Below are 21538 nucleotides of genomic sequence, written 5' to 3'. Positions count from 1 at the left end.
AACTCTTGAGTCTTTATTACTCTTGTTTGGTAGAATGTATGACCACAAGTAGCACAAATTTCATAGTTTTATGACTCCTCTGAAAAAAATTTTTGTCTCGTGGATCTGTTACTGTGAGAAGTTTAAATTTCTCTTTGTAAAAGCAGTTTTATTCTTTAAAGTATATAAATTCAGGTTTAATTTTTGAGTATCCCCTTTTACTCTCAAGAGTTTTTTAATGGCTGTGCAGCAAAAATAGATACACACTAAAAATGTATCATTTATCCCAGGTATAATATATATGTACTTAAGTATATGTGTGTATATAAAACTTAGTTTCATGCTGACTAGCATGAACATTTACTTTCATCCTGATGTGTGTATCAATTATTTATGACTGATAAGTTTTCTTCCCAATCTGTTTTAGTGAAATTTCCTCCTAACATAGTCAATATCCATGTGAAGCACCCTCCTGAGGCCTCAGTCCAGATACATCAGGTTTCAAGAGTTGATGGCCCAACAGGCCAGAAGGTAAAAGAAGCTCAACCAGGCCAGTCCCAAGTCTCTTACCAAGGGCTTCCTGTCCAGAAGACTCAGACGGTCCATTCCTCATACTCCCACCAGCAAGTCATTCCTCACGTGTATCCGGTGGCTGCTAAGACGCAGCTTGGCCGGTGCTTCCAGGAGACTATTGGGTCGCAGGTGAGCAACACTGCCCAGCCCATTTTAGTGATGTGTTCTAGGTATAGTCTTATTGTAGTAGGAAAGACAGACTTGTTAGAAATAAGTTTTTTGTAGAAGGGGTTGGCAAACTGACCTGTGGGCCTGTTACTGTAAATAAAACTTTATTGGACACAGCCACACCCATCATTTACATACTGTCTATGTCTGCTTTCATGCTATGGACAGAAGGATGGTATACTTTCAATGAGGTCATATGATCTGAAATGCCTAAAATATGGTCTGCAAAGCCCTTTTCAGAAAAAGTTTGCCATAATTTGTCATCTTTTATTTTCTTATACAAATTTATAACTAGAATGGCAATGCATGAGTTGTTTGAAGTGCATTTTAAATATCATTGGATTTATGTGTAACTTTAGGTCTATATATCGTAAAGTGAGAGAGAGGCTGACTTCTCTTTAAAACTCATCATTGAATGTGCATAGGAAAAGCAACATAAAATTACTGGTTCCTCTACCCCAGTTACTTGGTGCTTCCTGCTTTGGAATTATGTGATAATGACATAGCTTTGTCCTATGGTTCTTCTCCTGTCACCTGATTATGATTTGAACCCCCTGTGAGAAGAATAGGCGAGATCTATTTATTATTCCTGCTGTTACCTGAATATTCAGAAAATTGTGTGTGTGTTTGTGTGTGAGTGAAATATCTCTTGGGAGTAGAATAAATCGTTCTTGCTTTTGAAACCTGGCGAACACTTTTAGGTGCTGGGCAAGTCCGTGGTTGGGTCATTCCCTTTCTTCTAGGGGAGGAGGTAAAATTGGTTTGTAGACCAGAATGGAAAGAACAGCCATGTAGAGTTATAAGACCTTGGTTAGAGCCATGGGCTCAGCACTTGGTGGCAGGGAACCAGCTTCCTTATTTGTAAAGTGGAGACAAGAATATGGGGCTTTGTCAAGATTAGACAAGGTAATGTGACATGCTCTGCAAATGTTACAGAACTACGCAACTACTAGCTTAGAAGACACTTACCTATTGATAGAGTCAAACATAAGAAGAGAGCAGGTGATTGCTTATGTCACGTAACTTCAGTAAGACAGGGAAGGCTTGATGCCCCACACAACCTTGGTCTGCCTACGGAGCCTGAAATGCCTACTTAAGAGGGACCTTTTCCTTCCTCAGTTGAAGACCAGGTTTAAACACATGCTTTTTGGAGAAGGAATATCATCAGTTTACATTTAGCTTAGAAGTAAAGACTGGATTACTGTGTTAAGGGCAAGTTTTTATAGGGGCAGTGGGGCTGAAGTAAACCTCGTATCCTGCACAGTTTGCCCCAGACAAGCCTTGGAGAAGGAGGATGAATTTGGTGCCATTTGCATTGTTTAGTCATTTCAGCTTAGGTTGGTCATGAGAAAGGAAAAAAGCAGGTCCTTTTAAAATTCTGTGCCCAGTATCCTTCTCCCTAGTTTCCAAGTTGGAACACAGATGGTAAAAAGCAAGAAAATGAGATGTCAACAGACTTGTTATTCTTGTACATATAATCGTAGGCAGATGATTGCTAACTAGAAAGAATATAAGCAGATTATTTACTTTTAGGCCTAAGCTGGACTATACAATCCACATGAATTGGATAGTTGGTGGAGTTACCCAAATAATCCAAACTCGGTGGAACACTTTTTTGCCTTATCTGGATACTTCTCTGACTTTTGGTCTGAATGATCCAGACAGTGATCTCAATTCTTAATTCATTTTGCATGTGTAGTAACTAATACACAGCTTCAAAATAAGACCTGTTTTGCGAAAACATTCTCAGAAGATATTTGCTTTTCCTGTTGGTGAGAAATATTGCTGAATGCCCATGATTGTCCAGTTTGTGCAATTAGGATGGTCCAAGCATTAAAAAAAAAATTACTGGCAAATAGTCAATAGTATATAAGAGGTATCCTACAAAGGTGTTTGGAAGTATTTGTGCCTTCTTGCTGTGGTTGGTGTGCAAACATAGTTACAGAGGGAGGTACAGGTGGATTTTAAATAAATGGCAGAAACGACTGCATAAATACTCACTAGTGCTTTGCTCAGTGAGAAAACTCTTATTAGATGCAGATTACAACTACTGAGACCTTCATGTCATAGTCATCAGTAAGCGCCTCTGTTTATGTATTGCCATTAGAGGTCATATACAAAACAAATTTAGTAGAAAAAGCCCTTGTTTCTGTGGCACATTCTAAAAATGAGGCAGTAAACTTGAGGTTGAAAAGCCAACATGAACTGTGATCAGTGTATTTAAATTCATGGGAGCTTCATAGAATAGAATTTCAGGAACTGCTTGGATGGTGGAGGAAAATGGATGATTGGTTAGGAAACTAAGCTCACAGAGAAGTGGGGGAGAAATTAAACAGAAGAGAGAGAACACTGCAAGAAACAGGTAAGGAAGAAGTGTCAGAGAGACCAGAGAAGTAAATTAGTTTAGAGTTCCTGGCAGGCTTTGGCACAGATGTGAAGCCTTTTAAACCTGAGGCATAAGGCAAAGTAAAAGACTTGGTATCAAGGTAAAAATCGCATGATGCCCCGTTGATCGGGTGATCAAACTCAGAATCATTAAAAGGGGGACAACTGATATCATATGCCTCCTGATGGGATGCAGCATGAGGTGTAGAGCAACACCTTAAAGGTATTCTTGCCAAAAATGTGTGAGCTGAATCTAATCCATCCTTTACACCTAACCTCCAGCTCATAGGGAATACTGAGGGTGAAGAAACAAGCCAAAACTATCATACTCCCTCACATCAGAAAGAATGATAATGTAGGGTATTATTGCTTGGTTTCTTCATATCGTTAAAAAATAAAGATTGACTTCCTCAGAAAGAGACTAAAGAGAGACAATAGCACATATAATATATGAGCCTTAATCATATCTTGGTTTTAAAAAAATCAAAACCCAGCTCTGAAAGACATTTGAAGAACAATTGAGGAAGTTTAAATACGGACTGGATATTAGATGGTATTTTGGAACTATTATTTTCTTAGGTGTGATAATGGTGTTAGAGGTATGTAGGGTAGTGTCCTTATTCTTGAGTGAGGAATGCCATGATGTCTGTAATTTACTTTCAAATGCCTTTTATACACAAATATAACAAAATTGTAAAAATTGTTGACTCTGAGAGGTGGGAAAGCAAGTGATCACTGTATTATTCTTTGAATTATCTCAGCATATTTGAAAATTCCTTATGAGGAAAAGAAGGAAAATGTGAACATTTCCTAGACTTATGAATAGAATAATTTTATGATGAACTTAAAAGCTCTAAGTTTAATACATTTAATGAACTTTTAGAAAATTTTAAAAGTTTCAACTTTTGAATGAGATGGGAGTGGACGTGGGGCTGGTAGACATGAGGAGGTCAGGGAAGAGAAGTTGGCCTTAGTCCAATTGTGAAATGATCAGGGTCCAATCTAAGAAGTAAATTTAAAGATGAAGAGATTAATGCAGAGGCTTTTGTGAAGAATCCAGCATCAGGATTTGATTATGGGCTGTTGTGAAGAAAAAGATGGTGCTGAGTTGGAGTATTCTGAACTCCCTGGCTTCAGAAATCAGATAAATGCGCTCTCTGATTGATTAACTGACCCTTGGAGGGGAGGATTGTGAGGTAAAGATGAGTAGCTACATCTTTGTTTTAACCAGTTCCATCTTTGATTGATGTCAAGAATCAGGTATTCTTGAATATCAATCATGGAGTCCAGTGCTGTTTTAGAGATGAAGTGAGAGAGGATTAATGGAGAAAACTCAGTGGCCAGTGACTAGACTTAGTGATGATAGTTAAATTAATAAGAACAGAGATTGTTTTGGCTTGGATTATAAAGTGGAACGAGGAGGAATAATGGGATTGGAAATATCTAAAGTGTTTTTCACCTTGATGGAAAGTGTCAAGATAAAGGGGGAAATACCTTTCCTATTGTAGAAAGTGATGTTTCATCTTTCAGGGTCCTAAAAATAATTTCTTGTTCTTAAGATTATATAAACTATTGATTTCTGTGTGAATCAGGCTGGGTACCGGCATCACTAAATTCACTTTAAAGTATTAGAAGAATAGAAAGTAATCTAATAGAACGTACAGGGTGGCTAAGAGGAATTGGTTTCTTGAATGTAAATCAAGTTTGAAGTAGCTGAAAAGTCATAATTTTGGCAGAGATAAGTATCTGTGCTGTCTGCAGTAAACAGTGGTATGCCATATATATTTGAAAACATTTCTGAGATTTTGCTCAATGTATAGATCAAATTAGAATTACATTTCTAGGGGTTATAATTACCAGCTACTTTCAGTATAATCTCATGTTTTCATGTGCTTAAAACTTCAACATTTCCAGTCAAGTTTTCATCTCTAGGGAGAGGCCAAATTTCAGAAAAATACCCCTCAAATCTATTTTTGTACCACAGGGTCATCGAATGTGTACACTTTTTCCATTGTGCAAGGGTGTCCTTTATTTTAAACCGGTTCTCTTAATAGTGACTAAATTTGAGATTTATTTGGCATCTGAGTGTTTGGTTGTTTCAAACATGTTTTATTTATTGCCCAATTACTGGAAATAAATGTTTACAGTGACCTAATGATGTCAGATGGTATGAAAGACCTTGTGTGAGAGGTAGGGTTCAGAGTCCAGCTTCCATGTTGGGTGTGCCATTGCTGCCTTGTGAAATCATATGCTTTTTGTTCATTGTGGAAACATGCCCCTTAATTAGACAGGAGTTACAAGATGAGACAAAAATTCAAGTGCCTCAAGACTTTCCGATTGCAAGTGCCAAAAGAGCAGCAAATTCCATGTATAAATACCTGAGTTAAATAAGGATAGAAATACTAGAAAACCTGAAGTAGATGTAAACAGAAGAGAGAGGGTATTTTTAGTACAGCACTCTAGCACGGATAAAGATAATCAAATAACATACAAACCCACTTTCATAGTTGGCAACCATAAAATCCCCATAATGATTAAAAAAAACCCATGGGTACAAGATGTACAAACTATAAGGTATAAAATAATCTATAAGGATATACTGTACAACATGGCAAACATAGACAATATTTTACAATAACTATAAATGGAGTATGAACTTGAAAACTTGTGTACCACTATATTGTATATCTGTAACATGTAATATTGTACAGCAACTCTACTTCAATTTAAAAAAATACAGTTTAATTTACAAAACCATAAGAAACACACTAAGATTAAATTCTCTAATATATATTCTATAGAAGAAAACAAGCTTTATGTGGATTAGGAAGAAAAGGACCACTTCTTGATGTGAAATCCTGATATCGTTGGAAAAACCTTTCTTTCCTTTAATTACTGGTCATATAAATTTTAAGCACTGGGACAAAAATTGAGTTAAAATGACATGAGAACAGTTTGGGATCCTCTTAGAGGTTCCAGAAGTTGTTCCAACAGTTCTTTTTGGACAAGAAGAATAGAAACAGAATGGGCCACTGGAGAAAAAGATTCTTTAATTGGAGATTGGTCTCTTTTGGCAGACAAATTCAATAACATCCTCAAGCTCTAAACCTTAACACTGGAACGAACTTTTACACACACACAATTCTGAAGGGCCAAGCAGATGCACTTTGCTTTTGTTTAAAAAAACTTTAAAAAAATAAGCATCATGGAGAAATTAACAGGAAAGTGTGAACTCACTGAAGTGGAAAAGTAACTGAACTACATGGCTGAAAGTACTTTTTAAAAAAGTCACAGGACTTTGAAGAAAAATATTTCCTGGTTTCTACCACACAGAAGCCAATGAGAAAGTAGAGAAACAGATGCCTGTCAGTTCCACACGGCAGAAAAAACAGAGATGGATAAGTAGAGATGTAGCTGTAGATATGGGCTGCAGACTTTGCAAATCTCTTCTCAGTGATGGAAAAGGAATTTAGTGCTCAGTTAAGGGATCAAGGACATGAAGTTCTGCTTAGAAACCTCTTCTTTGATTTCCTCAGACTCTTCTCTGCCCTGATGATGAGCATTTCTGGGGTGAGGCCTGAAGCTGTGATGAAGTACCAATTTTATCCTGATGGGGGGATAATGCCAGCATGGTTATAACACTTTCACTCTGGTTAATTCCCTAAATTGAGTCCATAAACTACATAAATAGATGAGAAGTCTAAATAAAGAATAACTATAAAACATTTTACCAAAGGCTCTTGTTGGCCTCTTGTATCTGTGTTATCCCTTATGTGGGAAGGAGAACTGAGTCATCCAGGTGGGGTCAACAGTGGGTACAGGTGTGTATGTGGCTCTCTCCTCTTCCCCATTTCCCCAAGCCACATGCTCTTGGGGTCGGAGCCCTCCGGGTGAACTTGGCCTTCTTGCAGAGGGCCTGCTGGACAGTGATGAGGGAAGGCAGGGCCAGAGCCACCAGACATCTGCCTTCTCCAGGAGCAGAGACCCCTGTGGGGGTGTGCTGATTGCATTTACTGAAGTTTGGCCTCCTTCAGGTGGAATAAGTCATAGACACCAGGCACTTCCTATGCCATCTGGGGTTTACTTCAGTATCCTGCTCAGATAGTCCTTTGGCATAATCTAAGAAATATTTGACTGTTAGGGAGTCTGGTTGTCCCCAGCAACTGTAAAATGGCCATCCTTGCCAAACCTTACCTGTATCAACAGCAGAGGGTGTCACTGAAGGTGTCACATGCATCGCAGTGATAGGTCTTGGACCTCTGCAGTGTCGATTGGTCTTTCCATCTGTCTCTGCCAGATGGACTTTGTGCAGGGGCCCTCTTCCTTGGAGTTGAAAAGATCAATAAAGACAGGGATAAGACCCAAAGGGGAAACACACTGCACATGAAAGAGAACATGTCTCCATGTCACTGGGCTTCTGCCAGTGGTGGTAAGAACCGCTGGTTTTACTTGGATTGAGAATGTAGGACTGAGACATTAGGATAATCAAAATATAGATTCTTAGAACTGAAGTAGAGTACTTAAGAGAATGGGTGATGACCCAGACATTACCCTTCCTACTGCCTAATATCGAGTCTTTACCCAGGCCGATGTCTTCTGGGCACCAAAGAGGCTGTCAGCTTCAGGTGTTCACTTACCCTGACCTGTTTAATAGACAAGCAAGTTTATGTTTCTTCGGTCCGGTCAGATGTTTTTCATTTTATTTATGATAAAGGCAGTGAAAATGCCTTTATCATGACATGGAATATCAAATTTCCATATTTTATACCTCTAAGGCTCACTGAAATAATATACCTATTAACTAGACTCCTGTTTTTTCAGAGGAGTAGACATTGAAAATAATCATGGGGCAGTTCAGAGTGGATGCATGTTGTGTCACTTCTGATGTTGACAAAGTGGCAAGATTTTGTGATCATTACATTTGAAAATGACAGTTCTGAACACATTGGAAGTGGTTTTAAGAGCCCGTGACTTGAACTGATGGCTGGTTTAGGCTCTATACGTTACAAAAATGTGTGAAGAGTCAACGCTGGTATTTCTAGGATCTGATGTTGTTTCTTGGCTTTGTCTGCATTACCCCTTGGAATTGAGATTTGCTAAAATGAAGTGGAATCATCTGATTTGCTAAAAAACAAAACAACACAGTTCTTCAGAACCTGACCCATAAAGTTGTAGTGAAAAAAGCAACATTACCCTTTGTTGAAAGACAATAAAAGGATTCCCCAACTCTGCCCTGCACCTTCCCTCACAATGATGATAAATACTGTATTTTTATTCCTCATCCTCATTCCATTTTTTCTCCTTTTGTATGTAAAAGAACTTATAAGGCTTCCCTGGTGGCGCAGTGGTTGAGAGTCCGCCTGCCAATGCAGGGGACATGGGTTCGTGCCCCTGTCTGGGAAAATCCCACATGCCGCGGAGCGGCTGAGCCCATGAGCCATGGCCGCTGAGCCTGCACGTCCGGAGCCTGTGCTCCGCAACGGGAGAGGCCACAACAGTGAGAGGCCCGCGTACTGCAAAAAAAAAAGAATTTATATATGAAATTGGATATTGTTTTAACAAGATCTCTCTTTGAGACTGTGCATTTACTCGAGTGATACTGCTGTTGTGCAGTTTGGAAACTGGTTTTGAAGGAAGTGTTTCAGAACCAGTTAACAAGCTGCACATGAAAACTAGTCTTCGATTTTCTGCAGCTCACCCATTTAATGTATTCTCAATGAATCCGAAAGCTTCTGATGCTCAGTTCAGCCTCTCGTGGGCTGAATACCACCATTGAGGGCATTTAAAATAACATGTATTCAGCCCTGGAGAGAATTCTGAAATCCGGACAGGGGAGTTCTAAATATTTTGAACAAAGACAGCAATATTTTGAACAAAGACAGCAATGGACAGCTTTGATGGAGTTGAGAAAATGGTCTGACGGCTCTGTGGCTTTGGGGCAGGCATCTTAGTAAGGCCGTGTATTTTTATAAAATAGTTGATAGAGAACATTCACATGTATGGCCTTACCTGACCTTCAAAACAACCTCATAACAAGGAAAAGTAGGTATTCTTGTCTCCCATTTACTTAAGTGAAACTTGAGGCTCAGAGAGGTAAGGGGACTAGCTTGTGTTGGTATTTCCAAAATAATAGCTCTTTTCCCACTTTGGCAAACTCACCATATTTCTGGCCCTTGGTTTCTTTATTTTTCAAATAACTGGTTTGGCTGAGAAGACTACCAAGGCCTCTTTTAGTCATGCAGTCCTCTGACTGTGATGATTTTGATGTCTCTCTTCTTTTCTGCAATCTTAGACACCACTGATACTTACATATGCACAGGATCTGTGGACAAAGCAAACTGTACAAACCTCGAATACAGTCAGTACCTAGAAAGATCTTTCAAATCCACCCTGACTTCAGAGACTCAAGTGTTTGCTCCTCTAAAAAGCATTTCAATCCTTCAGTGCACATTGCTCTCTCCTCCTGACCTTTTACTGCATGTAGAATCCAATCAGACCATTTTGAATTTAGTTGTTTTAAAGTTGATGATTTTGTGCCTCTCTTCTCTTCCCCACAAGCTTGTGCTTTGCATGAGGACAGGGCCACTTACAGACTGAGCTCAGTACTGGGCACAGGTGAGTTGTCAGTAAGTATATTAGTATTAGTCAGTGTAGGTTAGGTTTTGCTGCAGTAATAAACATTACAAAAGCTTACACTTTGTATGCACTATATGTCTAACAGGTGAGCAGGGGGGGGCTCTGTGCTACACATCTGTCAGGGACTCAGGCTGATGGTGGTTTCCACCATGTTACTGCTGTGCTGTATGGAATACATGACCTCTCAATTCTGACAGCAAGAGAAGTCTTAACCCCCAATGTGACTGTAATTGGAGATAGTCTGTAAGGAAGTAATTAAGATTAAATAAAGTCATAAGGGTGGGGCCCTGATACGATAGGATTAGTGTTCTTGTAATAAGAGATACCAGAGAGCTCCCTCTCTTCATCATGTGAGGACATAGCAAGATGGCAGCCTCTTATAAGCCAGGAAGAGAGTCCTCACCAGAACTGGCCGTGCTAGCACCTTGATTTTGGGTTTTGACACTCCAGAACTGGGAGAGAAAATAAATGTTGTTGAAGCCACCCAGTCTCTGGAGTTTCGTAATGGCAGCCCAAGCTGACTAACAGAGTAAGGGACCAGAGCATGTGGGGAAGCAAGTGGTTCTTTGGTGAGCAGTAAATGTTCCCACCACAAGTGGCAGAGCAGTGGTCAAGACAGACATGGTTCCCTGCTCACAGGGAATTGAAGAAACTTATTAATATGGCTTGTGGCATTCAGTTTTTCTATACTACTTGTGACCAAACCACAGGTAATTATTAGTTTTGAGTTCTGTGTACTTGGATGAGATACCGAAAAACTGAAAGCTTAACCAAGTGAGGCACGTGTTACAGCTGACATAGTGTTATGAGGCCTCAAATGGGTTTTTGTTCCTTTCAGTATCTCTATGTAAACAAAAATGAAACTGACAAGCAATGAAGCTTCATAGAAAGAATTTCTCTCAATACAATTCTAGAAATAAGCGTTGGGGAGAATAGGCCTTAGGTTCATCATTTGTGAGTGATCTGATTGCTGTAGTAATAACCATGCCATGCCTACATGCCTGTCTTTATTTCCTCCCTCATCTTGAGTCTAACTTTATAAAGGAAATATCCTTGGTAATGGAAGTTTGGATAAATTTCATGTTTGTACCAGCTAGTACTAGGATTTATGATGTTATTTGTGTTTTGCTGCAAGGAAAGGCTAACAGGAATTATGATGTTGGGATATAATCATGAAAAAACATAATTCTTTTTGCAATTTAAGAATAGCAAGACACATACATCATAGCTTGCTAGACTTGACTGTTGAAATACTCAAATCATTGTAGAGGTGGAGAAAATAGGCAGCCCAAATTTGATCGTTTATTTAGAAAAGATGTCAAGTAGAATCATACGTTTCATGCTTAAGAATTTTTTCTCCTTTTATGTTACTTTAAAACCATTTTTGCCTTAGTGTAACTTTAAAAATACTGTTTCATAAAACTAAAGTAGTTGTCTGGAATTCCTTGAAGCCCATGGTTTGGCTTCAGCAGGCTTTAAACAAATACACTGTCAGAAATCAATGTGGATACATTTCCAACAGTTAATGCCCTAGTCACAGTAGATACTTTGTACAATCAATACCCTGAAATATCAGAGGATTATGGTTGTATCAGATACACCACATGCCTAACATTGTTTTAATTACTCTAATAAAAGAAAGCTGGGCGGACTTTAAAAAAACAAAACAAAAACAACAAAAAAAATCTTGCCTGTAAAGAATGTTCTGCTCAAGCCAAAGCAAATTTTTTACAAGTTCTTTTAGAAAATCTGGAAGTATTTAAGCGTTTTCCTCTTCTTCTTATGAGACAATGCCTGTTACCCTGCCAGTGCTCCATCGTACAATATTCTCCTTTATGACAACAGGCGTTTAGAACAAGTTGATCAAATATGTTGCTATAGTTACGTTAGTGATAGGGTTCAGAGATTTGGACCTTTTTTCTCATTGGCACATAGACATGAACATATTTAATGTTCTGGTATATGGACGCTGAAGAGTTCTCATGAGGTTTTCTAGTTTGATTTGGAGCCATAGTTGGTCCACAGGCTGGAGGACTGTTTTGCTCGGAAGATGGGCAGAAGTCATTTTGCCAAAGTGGAGATGTGTTTATATCACAGCGAAAAGATTAATAGAAACAAAGAGGCCCTGTGACAGAAGTTTGGATTAATTGTTACATTACATACAGGGAGAACTTTCCCCGTAAGGGTCCTCATTCTGGTTTTTATGAGAAATCCCAGATTTTCAAAAAATGGGATTCACATTCCTCAACCAGATTCAGAGAACTGAGGGTGTAGCTTCTGTTTGCCAGAATACCTCAAGGCTTTGTGCCAGAGCCTTGGAATAAGGTGCTTCTGGGGGGGGTAGAGGTGAGCATGGCAGTTGCACACTTGGAATAATTTATGGGACACCTGTGCAGAGTGGGTTGATCAACCATAATGTGACTTTAAAATGAGTCATCGCTCAAGGCATGGAAAATCTGTGTCTCCATGACTGTCTTGAATAATTTCTGATATTTTGCCTATTGGTAATCATCTATTCATTATAATTCTAATAATTCAGAAAGGAGCCATTTAAAAGCCATGACTGTTTTTAGAAAGAGCTGCCCTTTTTTCTGTGAATACTGACTAGCAGAAAAGGGAGAGGGTATGAAGCAGGGTCCAAGAGAGGAGGCCCATTCTGGTTATCACTGATCAAGTTGGTCCAGGTCATGGTATGATGTTAGGACTAGGAAGCATGTGGCAGCAGGGAATCTAGTGTATCAACCTGGCAGGCAGGGAACATTTAAGGAACATGGAGCTTCACAGGTTACCCTCACCCCTGCTCTAGAGTCTTCATAAAATCATAGAATCTAGGTGCATCAACGAATATTTGCAATTAGTCTATCCTTAAAATTTGATTGGTGAGGAAGCTAAAGTCCAGAGATAAATAAATTTGCTTCACGTCTTGTTTTGAGTTTATGGTAGGTAAGGGCCAAGACTGAGGCTTTCTGCTTCCTACTCCAATATTGTTTCTACTGTTCCATCCAGGCTCTTAGGTCATTTCTCCTGGGTGTGGAGGATTCACAAGAAACCATTGCTGTCTGTATAAGTCAGCTTGGGCTGCCATAAAAAATACTATAGACTGGGTGGCTGAAACAACCAAAATTTATTCTCATAGTTCTGGAGATTGGAAGTCTAAGATCAAGATGTTGAGAGATTCAGTTCCTGGTCGGGCTCTCTTCCTGGTTTGTAGATGGCCACCTTGTCACTGTCTTCAGACGGCAGAGAGAGAAAGGGCTCTGGTCTGTCTTCCTCTCCTTATAAGGACACTAATCCTATCACAAGGGCCCCACCCTCATGACCTCATCTAAACCTAATTACCTCCCAAAGGCCTTACCTCCTAATATCATCCTGTTAGGGGTTAGATGTGAATTTGCATGGAGGGGCACACCAATATTCAGTCCATAATACTAGCTGAACGTGAAAGAACAGATACATTCGCTGGGACATGTTTTAGGGAGTTCCATGTTCTGCGGTGTCTTGTGATTGCACCATGTATGCTTGGGAGTAGATGCAGAGTAGGCGTCACTATTTTGGCTTCATGGTCTTGGTCCTCTGGCACCAAGACATGGCATATGACAAGAAGGATCTTGATGTCCCCAAAGTGAAATCATCTGCTGCTTGAACATTGATATTAACTGGTTGACTTATTGTGATACCATGTTGTCCTTCTTGAGTAGAATAAAAATGAAATCCAGATAATCACAAATTCTCCACAGCATTTACTCCCTGACCATTTTCTACCGGTCAGAGCACTTTTGTGAAAACCTGAACATTTTTAGCAAAATCTTAAGAATATCGTGTTTCTTCTTAAATATCTAGAGCTAACTTATTATTTTTTTTAATACATCTTTTCTCTGTAAGTTGAATCTGGGACACTGTATTATATTGAGTAACTGTTAGATTACTTTGTCATTTGTTAAATAAGCCCGGATGTTTAAATGAGGGACCCAGAGGAAGGGGTCTAATATTGACTGTGAGGCATGCATGTCTGGACATGTGGCTGTCTCATGTAGAATCTGCCTCTATGTATTGTCTAAGTTTTGAGAGGTCTGTGAAAATGGACATTTTTAGTCCCATTTTATAGAGAAAATAGGCAGAGAGAGGTTGAGAGTTTTGCCCATGGCCATGTAGGTGATGATGGGTAAAGTGAGGATTTGGACCCACGTTTGTCCAACTTCAAAGACTATGCTCCTGTCATTTATTCAGTTACGGGTCATCTTTACACTGCTTTTCACTGGACCCACAGGGGTAGAATTGTGTGGGAAGGTCAATTTCATAGTCATAAAGCACTAATTCTGCCAAACATGGAGATGCCTGGGAGTTTGTTTTGTGTTGGGACCTCTCTTACTGGGACAGCATTTGTTGGGAAAGAGATCATTTGTGGTGAACTTAAAAACCCCCTTCTGCTAGTCATGTGAGGAGAAGTATAGCTCACGGGCCTTTAATAATTATCCAATTTTATATTTTGGTCCTCTATTACTGATCATGTTGACCTTAAATATAATTTCTTCCCTTTTTCCCCCCATGAATGATGTACTCTATCCCGATAATTCTTACTTACTTTTGAGGGGAAGTACCAGATGTAGAATACTATACTTTTATAAAAACATACTCTTTTCTTCCTCTTCTTCCTCCTCTTTATCAATATTTCCACGTTTGCCACACTGCTTCAAAGATGTCAAATATCTCACTGGAAGCAATCCAAAACTTTTGGGAAAAGGAATGGTTACCTTTGCTTTTCCCTGTCTCCTGATTAATTTTGATATCCAACTACAGATTGACTCCCACATTGGGAGAATTCTCCATGGCTTAGCTCCACCTCATTCTCTGACTTTCCCCACTGGCTTGCTGTTCCTTTGCATTTGGCCTGCCTTCCTCTGTCCTTCCCCCACCCTCGCCCTGGGGTCTCTTCCAGTTGTATTAGGTATTGGGCTTAGTTAAAGCCGCTCCATCCCTTTGGAATCTCTCTCCCCAGTCCAGCCGTTGAGTCACTGCCTTGTTTCAGTTCTTGCCTAAACACAGCTCTGCACACTCTTGCAAGAAAGAGTTGCAATGCATCAGCCTCTCTTCTTTCATGTTTTACTTTGATGCAATCTCTAGGAGCATTTTAAAAATCTGTATTCCTTTAACATTTTAGGTTCTGTTTATTTGTTTCTTTGGTTCTAGCGCCTTAATCTCTTTGAGAAAATGTTCTTTATTCAAACTCAAAGTATTTTATACTTCAGTGTATAATGGTTCCTGATAACAAAATAAAGTGAGCTACATACATGTGATAAGGATAATTTGTAAGAGTACTTCACTATTAACATTTTTAAATGTCTTAAGTAGTGGGTCCTTGACATGGTGGCCATCTTCATGAAGTGACCCTTCTACTACTGAAATATCTGAACCCTTTTAAGAAATGTATCCTGAGAGCCTAACAAATTGGCCAGCACTGTACCACTTGATAGGTTGCACCCACACAAGATATAAGCTGAGGGGGACGGTGCAGGTCCAGCCCATGCTCTGCTTACCAAACACTATGTCCTGGTGCAGAACACACCCCAAAAGATCACCTTCTTTTAGTCCCTGCACAGCGGCTGATGGGGTAAGGTCAACCATGCTTGGACATGTATCATTTAATCTCACCACAATCCTTTGAAGTTGGGATTACTGTCCCATTGTCTCAGTACTGGTCAGGAGAGGCTGGATAATCTGTGGAACATCTCGTCAGAGAGAGCTGGGGTTTAGATCCAGCTGTAATGATTCCAATCCAGTACTCCTTCCTTTTTCCCAAGGCTGAATCTTCCTTGGAGAAGATCCACTGGCCCAGTGTAGCAAACGTTCTTGAAATGAGGATATTATAGGTACCAGTAATCTTAAGGTATGAAAATTGAATCTCTTGAAACCACACTCCAATGTTTATCACAATCTCTTCAAGCAATTGTTCATCTCTGAAGCAACTCCAGTGGTGAGATTTTAATTGACAAAAAATATAAGCCATGATAAGTTGAAAACTTATCATTCCAGCTCATATATTTATAGGGAGATCTAAAACCAGTTGTCATCACAGCTTTATTTTGAGTATCAGGAAAGTGGTATGGTGTTTTAAAACTGAGGATTTGCAAGGTAAGTTTTTCAGATAAGTCTGCAGATAAGTGTTCTCAATCAGGTCAAGATTTAGAAAAGTACAGTGTCTTGCAGTCTGTTAATTCTTAACAATGTTTAACAAAGGCTTTTACACCATTGCTTGCAATAATTTTTTGTTGTAAAAGTCAAACCATGAACACTCAAGGAGTAATTGTAATGATTTTTAAATAGTCTTACCTTCTGATATATAGTGCTAATACAGGTATGCAGATAGGAAAGGTCGAATTATTTTCATGCACCCAATCTTTTAAGAATCATGGTGATTAGGACTGGGAGTAGCTCTATTTGTTTTTCCCTTTTCTCTCTAGTTTGCATAAGTCCTCACCTCTCAGGCTGGGGTGAGCATCTCTGGTGATGTTGATTTGAGGGACGAGGTGTGAGACACAGGAGATGGGTAGGAATGCATCTGCCCAGACACAGTCCTGTAGAGACGTGAGAGCAACAGAAGTACTTGGGGTTTCTCTAGTGTGTAGTAATTTGCATTTCCTAAATCAAGTAATGCAACCTGTCAGTGTATACTGAGCATGGAACCCTAGACCTGGCAGAAACCCTAAGAGTCATCTACTTCATACCCTGAGCATTCCTGAGAGATGGTCCTCCAGCCTCCATTCCCAGGGAAGATATTGACCTCTTCCATTGTTGAGGATTATTAACTGTTGAAAAGGTCTCCTGCTTAATGAGCTGAATCCTTTCTTCCTGTGATTTGCAACCTTTAGTCCTGCTAATACCTTCACCATGCAGCTAACTTCAAACAACAAGTTTGTTTAACATATCTGAACTCTGCCATCTGTCTTATTATCTCTACTTTCTTCAGTTGATACTCACAGGACCCAGTTGCCAGAACCTTCCTTGTTCTGTTTGGACACCTCTAGGTGGGTCATACATTTGCTGAATCCTAGAAGGGACATGTGGGGTTAGAGCGTCCCCTATCTGCAGCCAGAGGTTGTGGGAACTTTTTGAGGAGCTTTATCACATTGATCGATGGACAGGGTAGATTTTTCTTTCTGACTTGAAATAGCTAAATATTGGATTATAAAGTTAGCACATTTCTTCTGGATTTCTAATAAGATATGCCTTGCAATGAGAGACAGGCTTTCTCTGAAAATGTGGTGAATGATTCACATAGGAGAAATTCATTTGTTTTTTTTTGTTTCTTTTCTTTTGTTTTTTAAATTTTTGCATTTTATTTATTTTATTATACAGCAGGTTCTTATTAGTCATCAATTTTATACACATCAGGGTATACATGTCAATCCCAATCTCCCAATTCATCACCCCCCCCACGCCCCCACTGCTTTCCCCACTTGGTGTCCGTATGTTTGTGCTCTACACCTGTGTCTCAATTTCTGCCCTGCAAACCGGTTCATCTGTGCCATTTTTCTAGGTTCCACATTTATGCGTTAATATACGATATTTGTTTTTCTCTTTCTGACTTACTTCACTCTGTATGACAGTCTCTAGATGCATCCACATCTCTAAAAATGACCCAATTTCGTTCCTTTTCATGGCTGAGTAATATTCCAGTGTATATATGTGCCACACCTTCTTTATCCATTCATCTGTCGATGGGCATTTAGGTTGCTTCCATGACCTGGCTATTGGATATTGTAAATAGGGCTGCACTGAACATTGGAGTGCATGTGTCTTTCTGAATTATGGTTTTCTCAGGGTATATGCCCAGTAGTGGGATTGCTGGATCATATAGTAATTCTATTTTTAGTTTTAAAAGGAACCTCCATACTGTTCTCCATAGTGGCTGTATCAGTTTACATTCACACCAACAGTGCAAGAGATTCCATTTTCTCCATACCCTCTCCAGCATTTGTTGTCTGTAGATTTTCTGATGAAGCCCATTCTAACTGGTGTGAGATGATACCTTATTGTACTTTTGATTTGCATTTCTCTAATAATTAGTGATGTTGAGCAGCTTTTCATGTGCTTCTTGGCCATCTGTATGTCTTCTTTGGAGAAATGTCTGTTTAGTCTTCTGCCCATTTTTGGATTGGGTTGTTTGTTTCTTTAATATTGAGCTGCATGAGCTGTTTATATATTTTGGAGATTAAGCCTTTGTCCGTTGACTCATCTGCAAATATTTTCTTGCATTCTGAGGGTTGTCTTTTCGTCTTTATGGTTTTCTTTGCTGTGCAAAAGCTTTTAAGTTTCATTAGGTCCCATTTGTTTATTTTTGTTTTTATTTCCATTACTGTAGGAGGTGGGTCAAAAAAGATCTTGCTGTGATTTATGTCAAAGACTGTTCTTCCTATGTTTTCCTCTAGGAGTTTTATAGTGTCCGGTCTTACATTTAGGTCTCTAATCCATTTTGAGTTTATTTTTGTGTATGGTGTTAGGGAGTGTTCTAATTTCATTCTTTTACATGTAGCTGTCCAGTTTTCCCAGCACCACTTGTTGAAGAGACTGTCTTTTCTCAATTGTATATCCTTGCCTCCTTTGTCATAGATTAGTTGACCGTAGGTGCCTGGGTTTACCTCTGGGCTTTCGATCTTGTTCCATTGATCTATGTTTCTGTTTTTGTGCCAGTACCATATTGTCTTGATTACTGTAGCTTTGTAGTATAGTCCGAAGTCAGGGAGTCTGATTCCTCCAGCTCTGTTTTTTTCCCTCAAGACTGCTTTGGCTATTCGGAGTCTTTTGTGTCTCCATACAAATTTTAAGATTTTTTGTTCTAGTTCCGTAAAAAATGCCATTGGTAATTTGATAGGGATTGCATTGAATCTGTAGATTGCTTTGGGTAGTAGAGTCATTTCACAATATTGATTCTTCCAATCCAAGAACATGGTATATCTCTCCATCTGTTGGTATCATCTTTAATTTCTTTCATCAGTGTCTTATAGTTTTCTGCATACAGGTCTTTTGTCTCCCTAGGAAGGTTTATTCCTAGGTATTTTATTCTTTTTGTTGCAGTGGTAAATGGGAGTGTTTCCTTAATTTCTCTTTCAGATTTTTCATCATTAGTTTATAGGAATGCAAGAGATTTCTGTGCATTAATTTTGTATCCTGCAACTTTACCAAATTCATTGATTATCTCTAGGAGTTTTCTGGTAGCATCTTTAGGATTCTCTATGTACAGTATCATGTCATCTGCAAACAGTGACAGCTTTATTTCTTCTTTTCTGATTTGGATTCCTTTTATATCTTTTTCTTCTCTGATTGCTGTGGCTAGGACTTCCAAAGCTGTGTTGAATAATAGTGGTGAGAGTGGACATCCTTGTCTTATTCCTGATCTTAGAGGAAATGCTTTCGGTTTTTCACCATTGAGAATGATGTTTGCTGTGGGTTTGTTGTATATGGCCTTTATTATGTTGAGGTAGGTTCCCTCTATGCCCACTTTCTGGAGAGTTTTTATCATAAATGGGTGTTGAATTTTGTCAAAAGCGTTTTCTGCATCTATTGAGATGATCATATGGTTTTTATTCTTCAGTTTGTTAATGTGGTGTATTACATTGATTGATTTGCATGTATTGAAGAATCCTTGCATCCCTGGGATAAATCCCACTTGATCATGGTGTATGATCCTTTTAATGTGTTGTTGGATTCTGTTTGCTTGTATTTTGCTGAGGATTTTTGCATCTATATTTATCAGTGATATTGGTCTGTAATTTTCTTTTTTTGTAGTATCTTTGTCTGGTTTTGGTATCAGGGTGATGGTGGCCTCGTAGAATGAGTTTGGGAATGTTCCTCCCTCTGCTATATTTTGGAAGAGTTTGAGAAGGGTGGGTGTTAGCTATTCTCTAGATGTTTGATAGAATTCACCTGTGAAGCCATCTGGTCCTGGACTTTTGTTTGCTGGAAGATTTTTAATCACAATTTCATTACTTGTGATTGGATTGTTCATATTTTCTGTTTCTTCCTGGTTCAGTCTTGGAAGGCTATACCTTTCTAAGAATTTGGCCATTTCTTCCAGGTTGTCCATTTTATTGGCATAGAGTTGCTGGTAGTAGTCTCTTAGGATGCTTTGTATTTCTGCAGTGCCTGTTGTAACTTTTCCTTTTTCATTTCTAATTTTATTGACTTGAGTCCTCTCCCTCTTTTTCTTGATGAGTCTTGCTAATGGTTTATCAATTCTGTTTATCTTCTCAAAGAACCAGCTTTTAGTTTTACTGATCTTTGCTATTGTTTTCTTTGTTTCTATTTCATTTATTTCTGCTCTGATCTTTATGATTTCTTTCCTTCTGCTAACTTTGGGTTTTGTTTGTTCTTCTTTCTCTAGTTCCTTTAGGTGTGAGGTTAGATTGTTTATTTGAGATTTTTCTTGTTTCTTAAGGTAGGCTTGTATAGCTATAAAATTCCCTCTTAGAACTGCTTTTGCTGCATCCCATAGGTTTTGGATTGTCTTGTTTTCATTGTCATTTTTCTCCGGGTATTTTTTTATTTTCTCTTTGATTTCTTCAGTGATCTCTTGGTTATTTAGTAACATAGTGTTTAGCCTCCATGTGTTTGTGTGTTTTACGTTTTTTTCCCCTGTAATTCATTTCTAATCTCATAGCGTTGTGGTCAGAAAAGATGCTTGATATGATTTCAGTTTTCTTCAATTTACTGAGGCTTGATTTATGACCCAAGATGGGATCTATCCTGGAGAATGTTCCGTGCACACTTGAGAAGAAAGTGTAATCTGCTGTTTTTGGATTGAATGTCCTATAAATATCAACTAAATCTATCTGGTCTATTGTGTCATTTAAAGCTTCTGTTTCCTTATTTATTTTCATTTTGGATGATCTGTCCATAGGAGTAATTGAGGTGTTAAAGTCCCCCACTATTATTGTGTTACTGTCGATTTCCTCTTTTACAGCTGTTAGCAGTTGCCTTATGTATTGAAGTGCTCCTGTGTTGGGTGCATATATATTTATAATTGTTATATCTTCTTCTTGGATTGATCCCTTGACCATTATGTAGTGTCCTTCCTTGTCTCTTGTAACATTCTTTATTTTAAAGTCTATTTTATCTGATATGAGTATTGCTACTCCAGCTTTCTTTGATTTCCATTTGCATGGAATATCTTTTTCCAGTCCCTCACTTTCAGTCTGTTTGTGTCCCTAGGTCTGAAGTGGGTCTCTTGTAGACAGCATACATATGGGTCTTGTTTTTGTATCCATTCAGCAAGCCTGTGTCTTTTGGTTGGAGCATTTAATCCATTCACGTTTAAGGTAGTTATCGATATGTATGTTCCTATGACCATTTTCTTAATTGTTTTGTTTTTGTTTTTGTAGGTCCTTTTCTTCTCTTGTGTTTCTCACTTAGAGAAGTTCCTTTACCATTTGTTGTAGAGCTGGTTTGGTGGTGCTGAATTCTCTTAGCTTTTGCTTGTCTGTAAAGGTTTTGATTTCTCCATCGAATCTGAATGAGATCCTTGCTGGGTAGAGTAATCTTGGTTGTAGGTTCTTCCCTTTCATCACTTTAAGTATATCATGCCACTCCCTTCTGGCCTGTAGAGTTTCTGCTGAGAAATCAGTTGTTAACCTTATGGGAGTTCCCTTGTATGTTATTTGTTGTTTTTCCCTTGCTGCTTTCAGTAATTTTTCCTTGTCTTTAATTTTTGCAATTTGATTACTATGTGTCTTGGTGTGCTTCTCCTTGGGTTTATCCTGTATGGGACTCGCTGCGCTTCCCGGACTTGGGTGGCTATTTCCTT

The 21538-nt window shown here is 38.9% G+C and overlaps 1 protein-coding gene across 12 annotated transcripts in view; it reads left to right on the top strand.

Annotated features, from left to right (window-relative positions):
- The window catches only part of LTBP1 (latent transforming growth factor beta binding protein 1), a 432767-nt gene that overhangs the window by 218710 nt on the left and 192519 nt on the right, over positions 1-21538 (top strand). For all 12 annotated transcript variants that reach the window (XM_060170098.1, XM_060170096.1, XM_060170100.1 and 9 more), the window contains one exon: positions 407-681. In XM_060170098.1, coding sequence (XP_060026081.1) covers positions 407-681 — 275 coding nt within the window. The remainder of the gene's footprint in view (positions 1-406; positions 682-21538) is intronic.

This window comes from Lagenorhynchus albirostris, chromosome 13, assembly GCF_949774975.1.
Source record: "Lagenorhynchus albirostris chromosome 13, mLagAlb1.1, whole genome shotgun sequence".
Taxonomy (NCBI): Eukaryota; Metazoa; Chordata; class Mammalia; order Artiodactyla; family Delphinidae; genus Lagenorhynchus; species Lagenorhynchus albirostris.
The sequence above is the reverse complement of the archived record's forward strand: the minus strand, read 5'-3'. Positions and strand labels throughout refer to the sequence as shown.